This window comes from Strongylocentrotus purpuratus, unplaced genomic scaffold (assembly GCF_000002235.5).
Source record: "Strongylocentrotus purpuratus isolate Spur 01 unplaced genomic scaffold, Spur_5.0 spur5_scaffold_2, whole genome shotgun sequence".
Lineage (NCBI taxonomy): Eukaryota > Metazoa > Echinodermata > Echinoidea > Camarodonta > Strongylocentrotidae > Strongylocentrotus > Strongylocentrotus purpuratus.
This window is the reverse complement of record NW_022145605.1, coordinates 35,746,926-35,761,931: the sequence shown is the minus strand read 5'-3', so window position 1 is coordinate 35,761,931 and position 15,006 is coordinate 35,746,926. Positions and strand designations below refer to the sequence as shown.

At 36.6% G+C, this 15,006-nt stretch overlaps 1 protein-coding gene across 1 annotated transcript in view; it reads right to left on the bottom strand.

Moving 5' to 3' along the window:
* The window catches only part of LOC582183 (glutamate receptor ionotropic, kainate 2-like), a 44,122-nt gene that overhangs the window by 12,832 nt on the left and 16,284 nt on the right, over positions 1-15,006 (bottom strand). Inside the window, exons 2-9 of the mRNA XM_030992307.1 lie at positions 10,539-10,796; positions 9,747-9,952; positions 8,288-8,341; positions 6,629-6,685; positions 4,927-5,115; positions 3,549-3,710; positions 2,136-2,252; positions 1,016-1,120 (exon numbers count right to left, since the gene is read on the bottom strand). Coding sequence (XP_030848167.1) covers positions 1,016-1,120; positions 2,136-2,252; positions 3,549-3,710; positions 4,927-5,115; positions 6,629-6,685; positions 8,288-8,341; positions 9,747-9,952; positions 10,539-10,788 — 1,140 coding nt within the window. The 5' untranslated portion in view covers positions 10,789-10,796. The remainder of the gene's footprint in view (positions 1-1,015; positions 1,121-2,135; positions 2,253-3,548; positions 3,711-4,926; positions 5,116-6,628; positions 6,686-8,287; positions 8,342-9,746; positions 9,953-10,538; positions 10,797-15,006) is intronic.

Sequence of the window (15,006 nt, the reverse complement as noted above, 5' to 3'; positions counted from 1 at the left end):
CCTATGAGCTCGTGCCAGAAGCGCACAGGGAGGCCTTACGCAATAGCAGGAAGAATGAGGGTGATACGTTTGTCTAGAGGTATGATTCTAGCTTCGGTTGCGAGAGGTCTCGGGTCGAACCCCGGACAAGCCCCCAATCTATTACGGCTTAGACATAACTCTAAACCCCATTGCTAGTACTCTGTTTCCCTACAAAGACGAAATACCAACACAGCATGCCACAGTACCTGGTGCGGCGGTACTAGCTGTGGCGTGTTTTTGCTGGTATTTGGTAGGTAAACGGATTGCCTGGTATTGCTTGTATACCTCCAACATCAATTCACAAAATATACCGTCTTACTGATTGTAGTGTCGACAGTCAATGGAAAAACGTGACATTTCATGCACCTAATGAAACTGATATTTGTTATTCTACATTGCTACACATTAAAGGTATAGACCAGTTCTGGTCATGCGATTGCATTGTGAAAGAAACGTTGTGGAAAAGGTTGATCATCTAGTATATACATGTAATTGGTGTGTACTGCAAGGTTCTGGACTCATCAAAATGATAAAAAATTTGGCCCAGTCTTTGTAAAGTTACGAGCACTGTACACAGAAATATTTGTATGGGACTACCCTATATCTATCCAGTCCGGATAGATATAATAATTTACCAAATATATCAATCAGTAGGCGGTTCCCCGGCAAAATTGGTATCATCACGTATTAGTCAAAACATATTCTTTCACTTGATTGGTTAAAAAAGATTCCGTTTCATTTTTTGAGAGGGGGCGTTTCCCAAACTGGTCTTTACCTTTAACACGAACCCCCCCGTATCCCCTTAATCATTTTGGACGGTTTACTTCCTTTTCCTGCAAATTTCATCTACGCACCTTGAAGAATTGTTGAAAATTCGTTTTGGGGGCGATTTTCTTCCTTTCACTACAGCATGATATTTAATAAAATCTACTTCCATTTATAGATTTTGAAACCACTTGCTGTACAGGTTTATTTGCCCTGAGATAAATATTACCTCAATAGTAACGATGTTGAATGTCTTGTTATGGAAATCATCATATCGTCTGCTGAAAGGAAACTGATCCAGGGTGAGCTTCGACTCGTGATCCCAAGATCCAATCTGGTTGATCAAATAAACACCAATAAATACTTTCATTCTCCAGGAATACTTCAAAACTATCCTAACCACTTTATTAGCAAGTTAACAAAACCTATACGCAATAGGCTATTTTCGTAATGTGACCAAATTTAACGCTCTTGAAGAGTGCCTGATAAAATTATTTCATTGACCTGTTACAAAAAGTTGTATATAAATAGTCAGAATGCGAATTGCATACATTATTTGTTGCTAGGTAGGACAAACATTATGGCTTGCCCTACTTTACAACACATATAATTTATATGTGTTGTAAAGTAGTTTGCATTCTGACTTTTGAAAAACAATTATTCTTAACAGGTGAATGAAATAAGTTGTATTGAGGCACTTCACCTTTATGCATTAAGTTTAGCAACATTACGAAAACGGCCCATTTCAACAGCCGTGTGCGTCCCCTTTAAAACTTGTAAAAACATTACTAAGACATTTTATGTAATCCGGACAACATTTCCTTTGGCGATACAATAGGGTATTGAAGTTATCACTGAGTTAATTTTTCAATTTAGTCATAGTGAGCGTGTTATATAAGGACGCAGTCACAATCTCTTTTGATATCCAGCTTCCGGTATTATTTTGTTTGCTTTTACTTTCTTTTCAATTTTTTTTATTTGGGGAATCTGTATAGAGAATATGAAAGATTTTTGGGGGGCGTTTATGAAAAAAAATGAATACTTGTTCGACTGATAAAACAAATGGCTGGATATAAGAAAAATGTTTAAACTTTTAATATTCATTAACAAATATATACAGAAAGCTAATATGTTTGCATTTCAAATATATGTCATCTAAACGTTTCTCAGAACTTCATGATTTTGTTTTGCCCCCCCCCCTCCAAAAAAAAACAAAACAAAAAACAACAACAACAACAACTGAAAGAAAGAAACAAAGAAAGAAAAAAGAGAAAAAGAATGTAGATATAAGGAAAAAGCAGACATACAGCACATAGGCAACGAGACTACTTAACAAAAAAACAACTCACCTGCCAGGCTTTGGTATCATTATTTCTTCCTTCCACACTGATGATATCAATAGCGACCTCTTCGTTGTATCCCGTTCGGTTAAACTGAATTATTCCCATCATACCTTCAGTTTCGACCTTGAAAATGTGAACATGGAAATGGAAAATGATTCATCTCCTTAATATAGTATAGGTTATTGGACTCTTATGATGAATTGAAGAAATGATATCTGTAATAAAATCTTTACCTTAAAAAAATCTTTATTATCATTGTCACCAAACATGTTCCATTTTTAAATCATAACTTAAAGCTACGGTCACAAAGGTTCGTACGAACGATTATTTCATACGAATCTCCCTATTTTTCCATTGTCTTTCCAAATTTCCACTGTCAGAAAATCGTTCGTACGGAATTCGTAGCAGTTCGTAATGTGACCGAGGCTTTACATGTAACTTGCGTTTAATGAATTGATAGGTGATGTAAAATGTGCTTTAGAATAAAAATGTGCTTTAGAATAAAAATTGCCCAGTAGTACACCCGAAGTATAACCATGTCTGCCCGCCTTCCACATGAACATTAGGAGTCTCTTAAGGCAAAAATTGGATTAGCATATATTTATAGACTTTCACATAAAAGTTTTCTGAAAAAAATAAAGGAATTTAGGGTTCATAACATTAAGTTTGCCGAAGAAGAACAAGGACAACAAGAACAAGACCAAGAACAAGCTAAAGAACGAGAACAAGGGGGAAAGGAATTACTGCTTCATAATGGTTGGCAGCTATGTATAGCCAAAGTATTCTACCAGCTCATTTGTCTGCTTTACTTGATCTGTGTGTTTGTAAGCCCTTTAGATGTAATACATCATAAATTCTCAGTAGGTGTGTCTCATCATGGATCTAGTTTCATCTTCTTTGCAGTGGACGTCATTATATCCCTACATGTCTTTATCAGCACGATCACATTCCAATACTCTCATGTGCCTCAACTCGAATGCGTAGCGTAAAGTCGTGAAGAAGGAGGAGGGGGGGGGGGGGCAAGTTGATATACAAGGGGGAGTTTTTAGTTACAGATTGAGTTTATGCATGAATAATTTTGATTGATAAATTCTAATCACATGACTTCTTTGAACGTGCTCTTGATCATTGTTTCATACTAAGTAAATACAATTTGTATTAAAAAATAAGTAAATACATGGTAATGATTATGATGGTTGTGGTAGTGGTGATGGTGATGGTGATAATTGGATTAAAAGTGATAAAGAGCGCTTTTTCCTGAAGATACAAAGCCTTATATTCTGAATTATGACGTCATCTCCCCTAGTTCCCCTTGCCCACTAACTCCATTTTTGAGTAATGAAGAGGGGGGCGTTCCCCATGCCCACTTCCCCTGATACGGGCGCCATACCACTTTCCATCCTCCCTATAAACATTCACCTTATTCAGTGCCTTCTTAAGCCGGTTGGAGCCCCGTGTATTGCGATGAGTGTTGTCATAGCAACGGGAGATCTCGGGCTCGACAAAGCGTCCTTTGCCTACCACATCCGAAATGGAAACCGCCAGAGCGCGCACAGCATCGTACAGGTATGCTTTGTGATACTGTGAAAATACAACATGAAAGGAAAATAAGTTATTATAGCATGAGATGTTTCTAAATTCAGTCATTTTAATAGCGAAATGCATTTGAGTGAACGACACAAATATCGCCAAAGGCGATAATTTTATAAAATTAAATATATTAGCGTAGTTTTTGTGAAACCGGGGAGGGGGTGGGGCAGGGGTGGGGGCGGTGAGTCTAACAAGGACAACCAAGGGTATGAAAACAAATGAGTATAAGGTATCGAAAATTACAAAGTGGTAATGACCGGTCATTGGTTTTTCCTATTGAACAGCTGGTTAATCATTTAGATGTCACTATTTTAAGTCGACTCTATATCTACGAAATCGAGACAAAGGTGATTTATAAAATGACAAGGTTCCTCGACATCATTACAAAAAACAGAGATAATATACTGATACATGTAAATAGATCATAAGTTTCATAACTTTCCACTCTTTGAAACAATCCCAACACTCTGTATGTCGATAAAGGCGTGAGACTCTTCAACAGGTACCTAGTGTGTATAGGTCTTACTAATATCCTAACAGATGGATATACATGTAGTTATATCACCTCGATTTTCTGTAGGCAGTCGGGCATAAAATCATGTTGGGTTCTCTTGTGGAGTTATGCTAAATCCTATTTTACGATTAGAAAAAAATTGACAGAATCAACACGTACAAGCTTTTTGGTTAATCTACGATGTTCAAACGATTATAGCTTCGATAGGTTTCTGGTAGTCGGGCATCATTAATTTCTGATGTGTTCTTTTGTACAGTTACGCTAAGGAGTAATACTGAAAAGGAGCATATTGCTACTTTAGAATAACACAAACATTGACAGGATCAACCCACAAAAGCTCTTCTGCTCATTTACGATGTTTCAGAGGAAATTTGATTGGAGCAAACATGTTGCATTCTCTTTTGAAGTTACATATAGGATTATATATTGAAAAGAAGAGAAAAATGGTGTTTTGAAAAAGAAAAAAACAAACAAATAAAAGCCATTTTAGGCGGTAGAAGAAACTTCCTAGGAGTAAATACACGGGCAATTTCAAAATCCTATTGTACTACTTAAAGAAATAATGTTCGGATAATCTAGTATGTCATTGTTATGTTTGCGTATTTCAATAGGTGACGCACTAGGCTGTTGAAATTGCCTCCATAGGATGACATTTTGATACAATTAATTGTAATTAATTAATATAATTCTCACCTCAATAGGCTGTAGATAATCTGGCATGATTTCTGTTGCGTTCTCCTCTAGTTGTGTTTCTAGATCAGGGTCAAGGGTCAACCAGGCTTGGTAGAAATCTTCCCGGGTGGGGTCAATCTTCACGCTCTGCTTCAGCAGGGTCAAGATGCCTTTGGAACCGTTGAAGAACCGGAACTCATCCACAGGCTCCTGCAAAGGGCAAAGGTCATACATGTAGGTTGTAATTTAAAGTATTAACTACTTTTAATGCACTGATATCGGCGTCTAATGTAATTCAAATTTCTTTACTCCTTAGATGTTCATATAATGTCTCTGGTTGCATCTAAAAATTGTAACTTGTTCAGGCTAAATTTATAGGAAACTCGTTTAAAAAACGACGTATAAATATACGAATAAATATACAAATCAATATACAAAATATACGACTTATATACAAATCAATATACAAATATACGACGTATAAATATACAAATGTATACACTTACCCAATTCCTAATTTCAACTTTGGGACTAAACCTTCACCTAACCCAATCCCTAAACATATTAAACCCTAACTCTAACTGTAACCTTACCAATAACAATAACATTAGTATTTTGACAAAATAAAACCCAGATAAATTGTTGCTGGAGAGAAGGTCGTATCACCTATACAGGCTTGCATTTGCAAATTTAAATGAAACGTCAATGCAGTATCCATTAAAGTATTAATGATTTCATGGATATAATGTCAAAAGGTACTGCAAGCTCAGAAATTTAATCTAATGATTCTTTTAACGAGTAGAAATTAAAAACCTCTTATATTTTTATGGTCGGTACGTTCTTGTGATCATATACAAGGGGTAATGGACGAAAAGAACAATGCCCTTTTGCCATTTCCGTTCTCCTAATCGAGCTACTTTGTGGTTTCTACTATTCGAGCCCCTCCCCCCCCTCTCTCTCTCTCTCTTTCTCTCTCTCTCTTTCTTTCTTTCTTTCTATCTACATAAATGTATCTTAATTCCTTTCTTTCTTTCTCTCTCTCTCTCTCTCTCTCCCTCTCTCTCTCTCTATCTCTCTCTCTCTCTTTTCCCTTTCTCTCTTTATTTCTCTTGTTCTTCCTTCTTTCTATCTACATAAATGTATCTTAATTCCTTTCTTTCTTTCTCTCTCTCTCTCTCTCTCCCCTCTCTCTCTCTCTTTCCCTCTCTCTCTATCTCTCTCTCTCTTTTCCCTTTCTCTCTTTATTTCTCTTGTTCTTCCTTCTCCCCTCTCTTCCCCTCTCACTCCACACACTCTCGTTCTCCTTCTCTCTCTTTCTCTCTATCCATCTATTCTCCCGTCTCTCTCTCTCTCTCTCTCTCTCTCTCTCTCTCTCTCTCTCTGTATTTGATATGAGCAGTGGTGCTGAAGATGTTTACCAGGATGACAGTACAGCCTGATGTACATGTATCATCTCGAGAAATGTCGAAACTGTGAACCTAATTTGTAGTAATGAACAAGTACTTGTTACAGACAACTGTTTTCACTCAGCAATAATTTCCATTAACATTTTATAATTTATTTTTCCAACAGTGCTTCAATTCCTTTTTGTATTATTATGTTCCCCACATACATTGCTGGGATCGGTTGAATTGTACAAGCCATGATAACTGAGAAAAAAAACTATAGACTTGATTAACGGATGGCAATATTTATTAAGCAAGTGAATGTTGTGGATACTCACCTCGTTATATCGAATGAATCTATCGGCAAGAGGCTGGCCAAATGCATTACTCCACTCCTGACATTAGAAACATACCAAAATAATAGATTTTTTTAACACAATAGAACGATGATCTACTTTTGTGTATAAAAATATCTCTGTTGTACACAAAAAGGTTGTATAAAATTGTGTGCTAAGTCTCTTAGCCACTGCAATCCTAAACTAAGAAAATGATCGATTAGCTTAATATTTAAAAAGTAAAGTGAAAGCAGGTTAAAAAGGCAATATTAGAAGAAAAATGAAATAAATATTAGACGATTCATGTTAAAGCAGCGCATAACGAAATAACAGTCATCACTACAAAATCAGATAGATCACAAGAAAATGTTACAGTGCCAAAAATGCCACGGCAAAATGGAATAAATAACTGCAAATACAAAAATTGCACTGAAAATTATGTCAACCAGAAGCAGAAAAGAGTCACACTAAAGAGCTGTTTAAATGCTGAAAATATTATTTCGGTTAATTAATCAAAATCTAAGTAAAGGTTCTTCGCCCTTGCTATTTATAGGCGCTCACAATTACATGTACGTTGAAAATAAAGTTAAGAAACACATAAAACACGCAGCAAATGTAAACATGTTTATTGAAATCGGGCATGCAGAAGTAAGGGCGATATAGAGAGGGAGGAATCACAAGCAACTTAAATTTGAAAATAAACATGAATAAACCGGGAAATAATGTATAAACCAACCATTAAGTGATCTGGATAATTCGAAGATTGGCTTAATATGGTCTGTAAGGGTTTAACATGAGAACAACGTCACGTGATCACAAAGACAAAAAACAAGGATGACATCACAATGAGACCAATGTTCAGAGAAGGATGAAGAGCCTTCCAAAATGAATAAAAAAGTATGATATTAGACTTTAACATTCACTTATGGATATTCCATTTCATGTTACATAGTTGGTAAGTTACATCATATTAGTTTTTATTTCACGGTTATCCTTTATTTTAATAAGATTATCAGGGCTAGTGTTTCTTCCAATGAAATGTGAGTAGCATTCAGGCTATACAAACCACCCAGCTACTGAACAATGCAGCAATGTAATCCTTATTTTGTATCAGTTTGTAGGCTGCTTTTACACGGGACTTTCTTTCAATACACCGAAATGAATGAATTAATGGAAGTTTCCCATCCGTTTTTTTTCTTTCCGCCCCCACTTTGACTGGAGATAGCAGGCCTAATGGCTCAGCACATTATAAATTACCTCCTGAATGAACGACGCATTTGTAAAAAATAGTTTCTACAACCAGCGAGGCTTAAATCATCAAAATCATATTATTGATGAAAGAAAAAAAGTTAAGACATTTTATTATTTAATAATAGTGCATAGGTTCTTGTATGGAGCTCATGTCTGTCAGACTTGACACTCCTGGCGCTCCATATTACCAATCTCAAATCTATCATCTAATGGCCCACTACATTAAACCTGGATATCATGTTCCAATCAGATTTTCTGATGCCTACTTTGGTTAATTTACACAACACAATACAAATCCACATTGCGATTTCAATACACTACTGCATTATTTCGCATTTGATTCTATACGAGCAGTAAACAACATGACACTCACCCGTTGGCAATACCACAAAGTAATGACGTCATACTCACATGTGATGCAACTATCCAATGGTATTCCCCGACGGTCATTCCAAACATGGCCGCCTGTTTGAATTCAAATGCACGGAGGAATTAGTCAATCGGTAAAGCAGTAACGATATGCCCCTGGATATACAGTTATTTTCTGATATAACACGAACGCCAGAACTTTCGAAAAATAAACATAGGCCCTTTCCCAAAGCCCTTGGGTCATCTTTTGAAAGGGCGAACATTTACATGTTACGTACATGCCCGCCCCCCTCCCCCTCCCCACTCCGAGGTCCGCATTCGGGACCGCATTCGTGTTCCCAAAATCTCCGGTAAACAAAGTCCGCCCCCCCAAAAAAAAGGCCCGTATTGACGTCACACCAGATAGAGGGTGCTTTCAAAGGGAGGGAACATGCATATACGCGTACACTAAATATACCGAGTGTGGGGGGGGGGGGGGCGAATACAATCTTTAAGAAACAATACAACATGCATTGAAAATACCCTTGATTTGATTTCTCGAAAGTCATTGCGATCGTGCTATATTATTATGATAATAGCATAAATTTAGCCTATATGATACACAATTTGGTTTGCATTTATTTTGAGTCAGAAATTATCAAATCTTACTCTTACAAGAAAACAAACGAACAAAAAACGCTACATTTTCTGACACTGTCTCAGCCTCAAGGAAAGCACGAATACATAATTTTATCAGAAAATCGTGTCGCCTGTTCGCATCTCATCCTATCTTGCTTCATCAGTCTGGTGTTTTATATTGGTCGTGTTGGAACTTCTTCTCACCATCAGACAATGTTCTCTATCTACCTTAACATGTCGTACCTATCTGTTTAACTTTGCTATTCATCGCAGTGCTCCACAATGTTATATACATAATGGGCAATACTCTAATATTCAAGAGCCTTGGTTTATAAAGATATAGTTTAACAAAGGGAAAGCCTTAGACCTCAGACTCACTCCTTTTGTTAAACTCGATTTTGGACCCCCAAAATTAAACCTAGGGAGCTTTTTAGTATGAAACAATGCGCCATGTTTACATCTACCAGGCTATGACGTTATTCATGATATAGTGTGGTAAACTACCATTATATTTCATTATTCATTAAGGTCCATATTAAAAAAAAAATCACTAAAACTCGTTGCCGGGACTAAGCCATATTCAATAAAGGGGAACTGTGACCACTATTTTACTCTTTTTTTGGGGGGGGGGGGGGGTCAAACTCGGCTTTAGACCGAGCTTAAACCCAGCGGCGGGCTTACGTAAAAGTAGAACACAAGCAATAGATCTCACTTGTCTCATTAACTTGATACCATCCATGGTACTGCAATATTCTGCCATGTCGAAGGTCTTGGAATCTTTGACAGTGTGAAGAGGGTGAACAAAGTCAAGCTTGCCCGTGGCCGCACTCGCTACGATAGCCGTTGCCCTATTCACATTTGACAACAGTACTCTTAGTCTTACCTGTCTAATTAACTTGATATTATTCATGGTACTGCAGTATGCCACCATGTTAAAGGTCTTGGAATCTTTGACAGTGTGAAGAGGGTGAACAAAGTCAAGCTTGCTCGTGGCCACATTCTGCTTGAGACGAAACAACCGGAAGTGGGGTGGGTAAGTTTCAGTCAGTGCCGCCGAGAGAAGTAATAAATCTTCAACATTCTTGTAAGCTGTAATACAGGAGATAGACAAACAAAAGATGGGAGTGCATACAAAAAAATGGAAATAGAAGAAGAATAAATAGATATTTAAAACTACATCACACAACCCAATCAAATTCTTTTTTCTGTGAGTGCCATTAATGCGAAATTCATACTTATTATTTGTTAAAGAGAGTCACAGAAAGGGACCCTCTCGAACTCTGTATCGTGGTTCAAGGCTTCATGCACACACGATGCTGTGATGATATAGCTAACGTCACCAGGTGAAGAGTTCAGTCTGCAAAAGAGTTCTTTTTCCTTCATTTTCACCAACGCTTTTCTGGTTGTGTATTTTACATGGAACAAAAATATTGTGTATTTATTGATCTCTGTCTCCCCTTGTTTATTTCACTCATCTCTATTTCCGATATCTTTAAAGTCTACAGTATTTTCATGCGAAAGGTATCAATTGGAGCCCTGTGATGCTCTGGAGAGCTTCTTTGTTCCAATTTGAATCGTCTTTTTCGTATAATGTTTTGTTTTAAGTTGATTCTTTTTGTTTTATGAAATGATTTTTCCTTTTAAATGAATAAATGTATGAATTTAATTGTCTTACCTGTGTCTGAATCGTAGAAAATACTGACTTGTTTCCACCCCAGTCGTAACATCAAATCCAACGTGGCTCGACTTATATGCGAGTAATCGGGTCGTATGCTAACACTAAACCCATTCTGGCGCTGCACGGCGCATTTCTCTCGCGGGACCTCAACATGTGGAATTTGAAATGTCTCTACTAACGACTGTACTGCGAGGCTAGTTTCGCATGATGTGGAAGACAATACGGCAGTGATGTTCTCGGGAAACATATCACAAACTGGAAAGAGAAACATTATAAAGAAGAACTTAATCATTTTGTTTTTGTTATATACATTTAGTTTGAATGTAATTGGTAATAAACTGAATGGAAATGTTGTACCGCTCCAGAAACGTGCCACGGAGGTGGTCCATGCAGAACGTACCAAGGTGAAACATACCGTACCTCGACGATACATCGCCATTCTTTTATTCTCAATAAAACCAGCATCAGTTCAATTCAATTCAATTCAATAAGCTATATACATCTTTCTCTCCATCTCCTTTTTTTCTCCTTCTCTATCTCCCCTTCTATATATCTCTCTTCTCCTCTTCTGTTCCCTCCCTTCTCCACTATCAGATGAAATCGTTACATATTGACTATCACTGACACGTTATGGTTCAATTCTGCTAAGCACTTTATTCAGGGATAAAGTCTTATTTGTCGTGTTACGCATGCAATTCATGACATGTAATGTGTCATTCTAAAAGTATATTTAATTGAATAGATAATAGTGAATTGGGATTACAATAAGCCCAACAACGTTGTTAATCAACCATACTAGGCCTTTATGCTAATATATCAAGAAAATAAATCTAAATGCAAAAGAAATGTTGACTAAATCCTCAGAATGATTATGTGCACGCGTGAGCGCAATTGAACCCACATTTTGCTTCTGAAGCAATGATATCTTAAATATAATGATCGTCTTTTGTGGCTGGGTGATTCCATTATTCTTCGGGGGATTTAAGTTGGCAAAACGATTATAATGAATCAGCTGCAATATGTAGTACCCGTATATTTCCTCGAAATCGGTGACACCATGATAATGCAGGGATTTTATGGTGCACATATTTTTGGTCAAGGCTTGCGATCGATAATCCACGAGTGCAGGTGGTCGAAATAATCTGGCTTTAATTCGCACGATACCAATGGTATAGTGACGTCACCATAGTGCGTCAATTATATTAGCTTTAATTATTGAATTTGCTTGGTCCTCATGAACATTCACCCAGTAAATAAGATTAGTTCCTGGGTACTGTTTTTACAATGGCTTATAATCCAGCATGGCTACTTGTCGAGTAACCTAAGAGCCAATCTTCTTCAGCCTTCGATTATAATAATGATGCATCCCTTCCCATTTCTCATTTTCCAATTGGGATTTTTGTCTTAGTTATCTGGCTTTTAGAGGAGACGCTTCCGAGGGGAGTGGGAAATGAAATGGGCTTCGACAGCCCCAGATATTCATTGATCGATTGATTGATTTGTTTTGTTTGTTTATTTATTCATTTAATCTTTTAGTTATTAGTTGTTTAAGTGTATGTTCATTTTATTGCATCTATTAATTTTCTTTATCATTATCATCCGAAAAATCGCATTACTACTATTTGTATTCTTCTTCCTCTTCTTCTTCTTCTTCTTCTTCTTCTTCTTCTTCTTCTTCTTCTTCTTCTTCTTCTTCTTATCATCGTCATCATCTATATTAGCATTATGAAAATAGGAATAAGCATTAGCATTAGCATTTTTGTTATCAAATAGTTTAGTTTACTCTCGCCCCTCATACACAGGGGCCTGACGTCGCCCCTGTGTAATCAAAGAAGATGAATATTCGGTCCGGGATTTCTTTTTACACAGCATAATGCGTCTGCAGTTGGCCTGTGGTTTGTGGATGTTTGATGCCGTGTACGGGCGCCATGCTGATCCCCGCCGTCATGTCCGTGACTTCCGAACATAGGAATTACATGAATGTAAAAGATTGGTCCGCTATTTTCGGCCGAATATTCGTAAGAATAAAGACTAGACTGTGTTATATTGATTTTCTATATCTCGGATTTTAAAAATAATCGGCGACTTTTTTTTACTTCTTCTCGCGCCCCAATGGTTTGGACCCTCTTGCATAAAAGGCGAACATACAGCACGAATTTGTCTTCTTATTAAACATATTGTAAGAATATAATAGGGAGAAAGAGGTTGAGAGAAAGAGGAGAGATAAACAGAAAGTTCTTGTTCTGTATTTTTTGCTGTTGGTTGAGGTTTTTATTCTAAAATGACCAATTTAAGTCACGCGTTGGACTGAAAAGCCATTTGCACAAGAAAACACTATATGGTTTTGGTTTCGTTTAAACGTTTTCCTTTGTAATGAATTAACGAACAATTTTTTTTTCTTCAAGGAGATCGTAGATTTTCTTAGATTCTTTGCAGCCATGATTTTCTGACAACGAAGTTGTTAGGAACAAATCTTCTCAAGTTTCCCTACTTGTTTCAAGTTAACATCGCCCAAAGAGTAAGTATCATGAAGTTGGAATCCTAAATTACAAATTTTGATAAATGTTAGTTTAGATGTTTTGAGATCAAAGTTTGGTGTCAAAAATATTGATTGCACAGAGTGGTTATGAATGTATTCACTTCTCTTCATGTATTATTTAGCGACAAGTGTTCATTTCTTAAACAAATATTGGCTAGATGAGATACTGAAACATTCATATCTAAAATAAAAACTCACCTTTTCAAATAAGTATATCAATAGTATTAAAGGATAAGTAATGATGTCATTTTCTCTTTGTAAGAACTCTATTGTTTTGATATGCGTTTCATCTTCCTTTTATGATCTTGTTATACTTTATATTGAAATGTCAACAGACATGCAATGCGCTATAAACGAACAAAGTATTATTATTAATATTTAAGTATAGACAATTTTGTGCTATACAGAAGCTTGTATGAACAGATGCAACTTTAGGAATTGTTACAGAAGCTACCATATTTTGTGAAATCAACGAAAGATTGAGTTGAGTTCTAGTTTGAAGAAATTAGACATAAATCCAGATAGGACATTACTACAGTAGCACAGTGACATGTGATTCTGATTGTTTATAACAAAGACGTTTGAAGGTTTTTCCGTGGAACATCAAAAGTCAGGTTAAGTTTTGTATTGATATTTTAGGTTTCTAGTTTTAAAACAAGCTATAGATTCTTAAATAAAAGATATACATGTAATTAAATATAGAACGTGTAAACAGCTATTAATTTTGATAAAAGCATTTGATTATCTGGCTTATATATATATTTTTTAATGATATTTTGGAATTAGTTATTACAAGAAATCAAACAAGACAATTGTAATTTAATAAGGTCATATTTTTTTTTGTCAAAAGAGAAGATACGTAACTCTGAAAAGTATTGTACTGGACAATAAGTACCTTTTCTCTGTTCTCATTTACATATTGAATGTTTTGGAAGGGAGTTCCAGAATAAACTGTCACCCTCCATACAATATGCACTCAGGGGTTTTAGGCAATTAATTACGGTCAAATGAGAATATATTAATACCTAATTTGTGACACTGGCAGGTTATTAATTAGCGTGGGGTCTAGGGACTGAGCCCTATAAAGCTCGGGGATTTAAGCATTTAATGACGGTCAGATGAGCATTCAGGGGCCCGCCACAAGGCCCCTGGTGGGGTCCAAGGGTCGGAGCAACCGGAAACTCTGGTTTTTTTTATTATGGTCAGATGAGCATATTTTGATACCTCATTTTGTGACACTGGCAGGTCAATATTCTTTCTTTCTTTCTGTTTTTATATCCTTCTTTAATATACTTTTTCAACAAAAAAAGTGACATGACATGTAGGCTTCTAATTAAGCATATTTTTTGCCTTACTGTAAATTTGGGAATTTGTCATTTTTCAACAAACGCATGGAAAAGTATAATTTACAAAAGAGTGAGAAACATCCCGAAAAATCATGACTGGTATCGAATTTAAAATACACCACGTTTGAATTGTATTGGGGGAGGGGGGGGGGGGAACCTTCGACCCCAATCAGTAGGCCAGTGAATGAATGATATGGCATGGAATCTGTGCAATCTCCTTGACCTGGACAAGCTTTCAACTCATCATTCTAACCAATCTTCAGACTAGGACAGTGTTAGAGGTTGTTTCAATGACAGGAAAACGAACTACCTGTACGTTATTGCACATAATCTGATAGCAGATTCGACAAACCTTAAACGTGGCAGAACATTTCCTTGAAACGGTCATTAATCTCTTCAAATTTTTCTTGAAGGAACCCAGTATTCAGCACCCAATTAGGTCGGTAAAAATCAATTTGTGAAGTGCTAATGCCAATAAGCGTCAAGTAAATGCGACTACCATGACAGCCTGGGGGCGCTCTAAAGGAATCCAAATTTTGTTAGGCGCGGCAGCTGTGCAAGCTTATCGATCGTCTCTCCT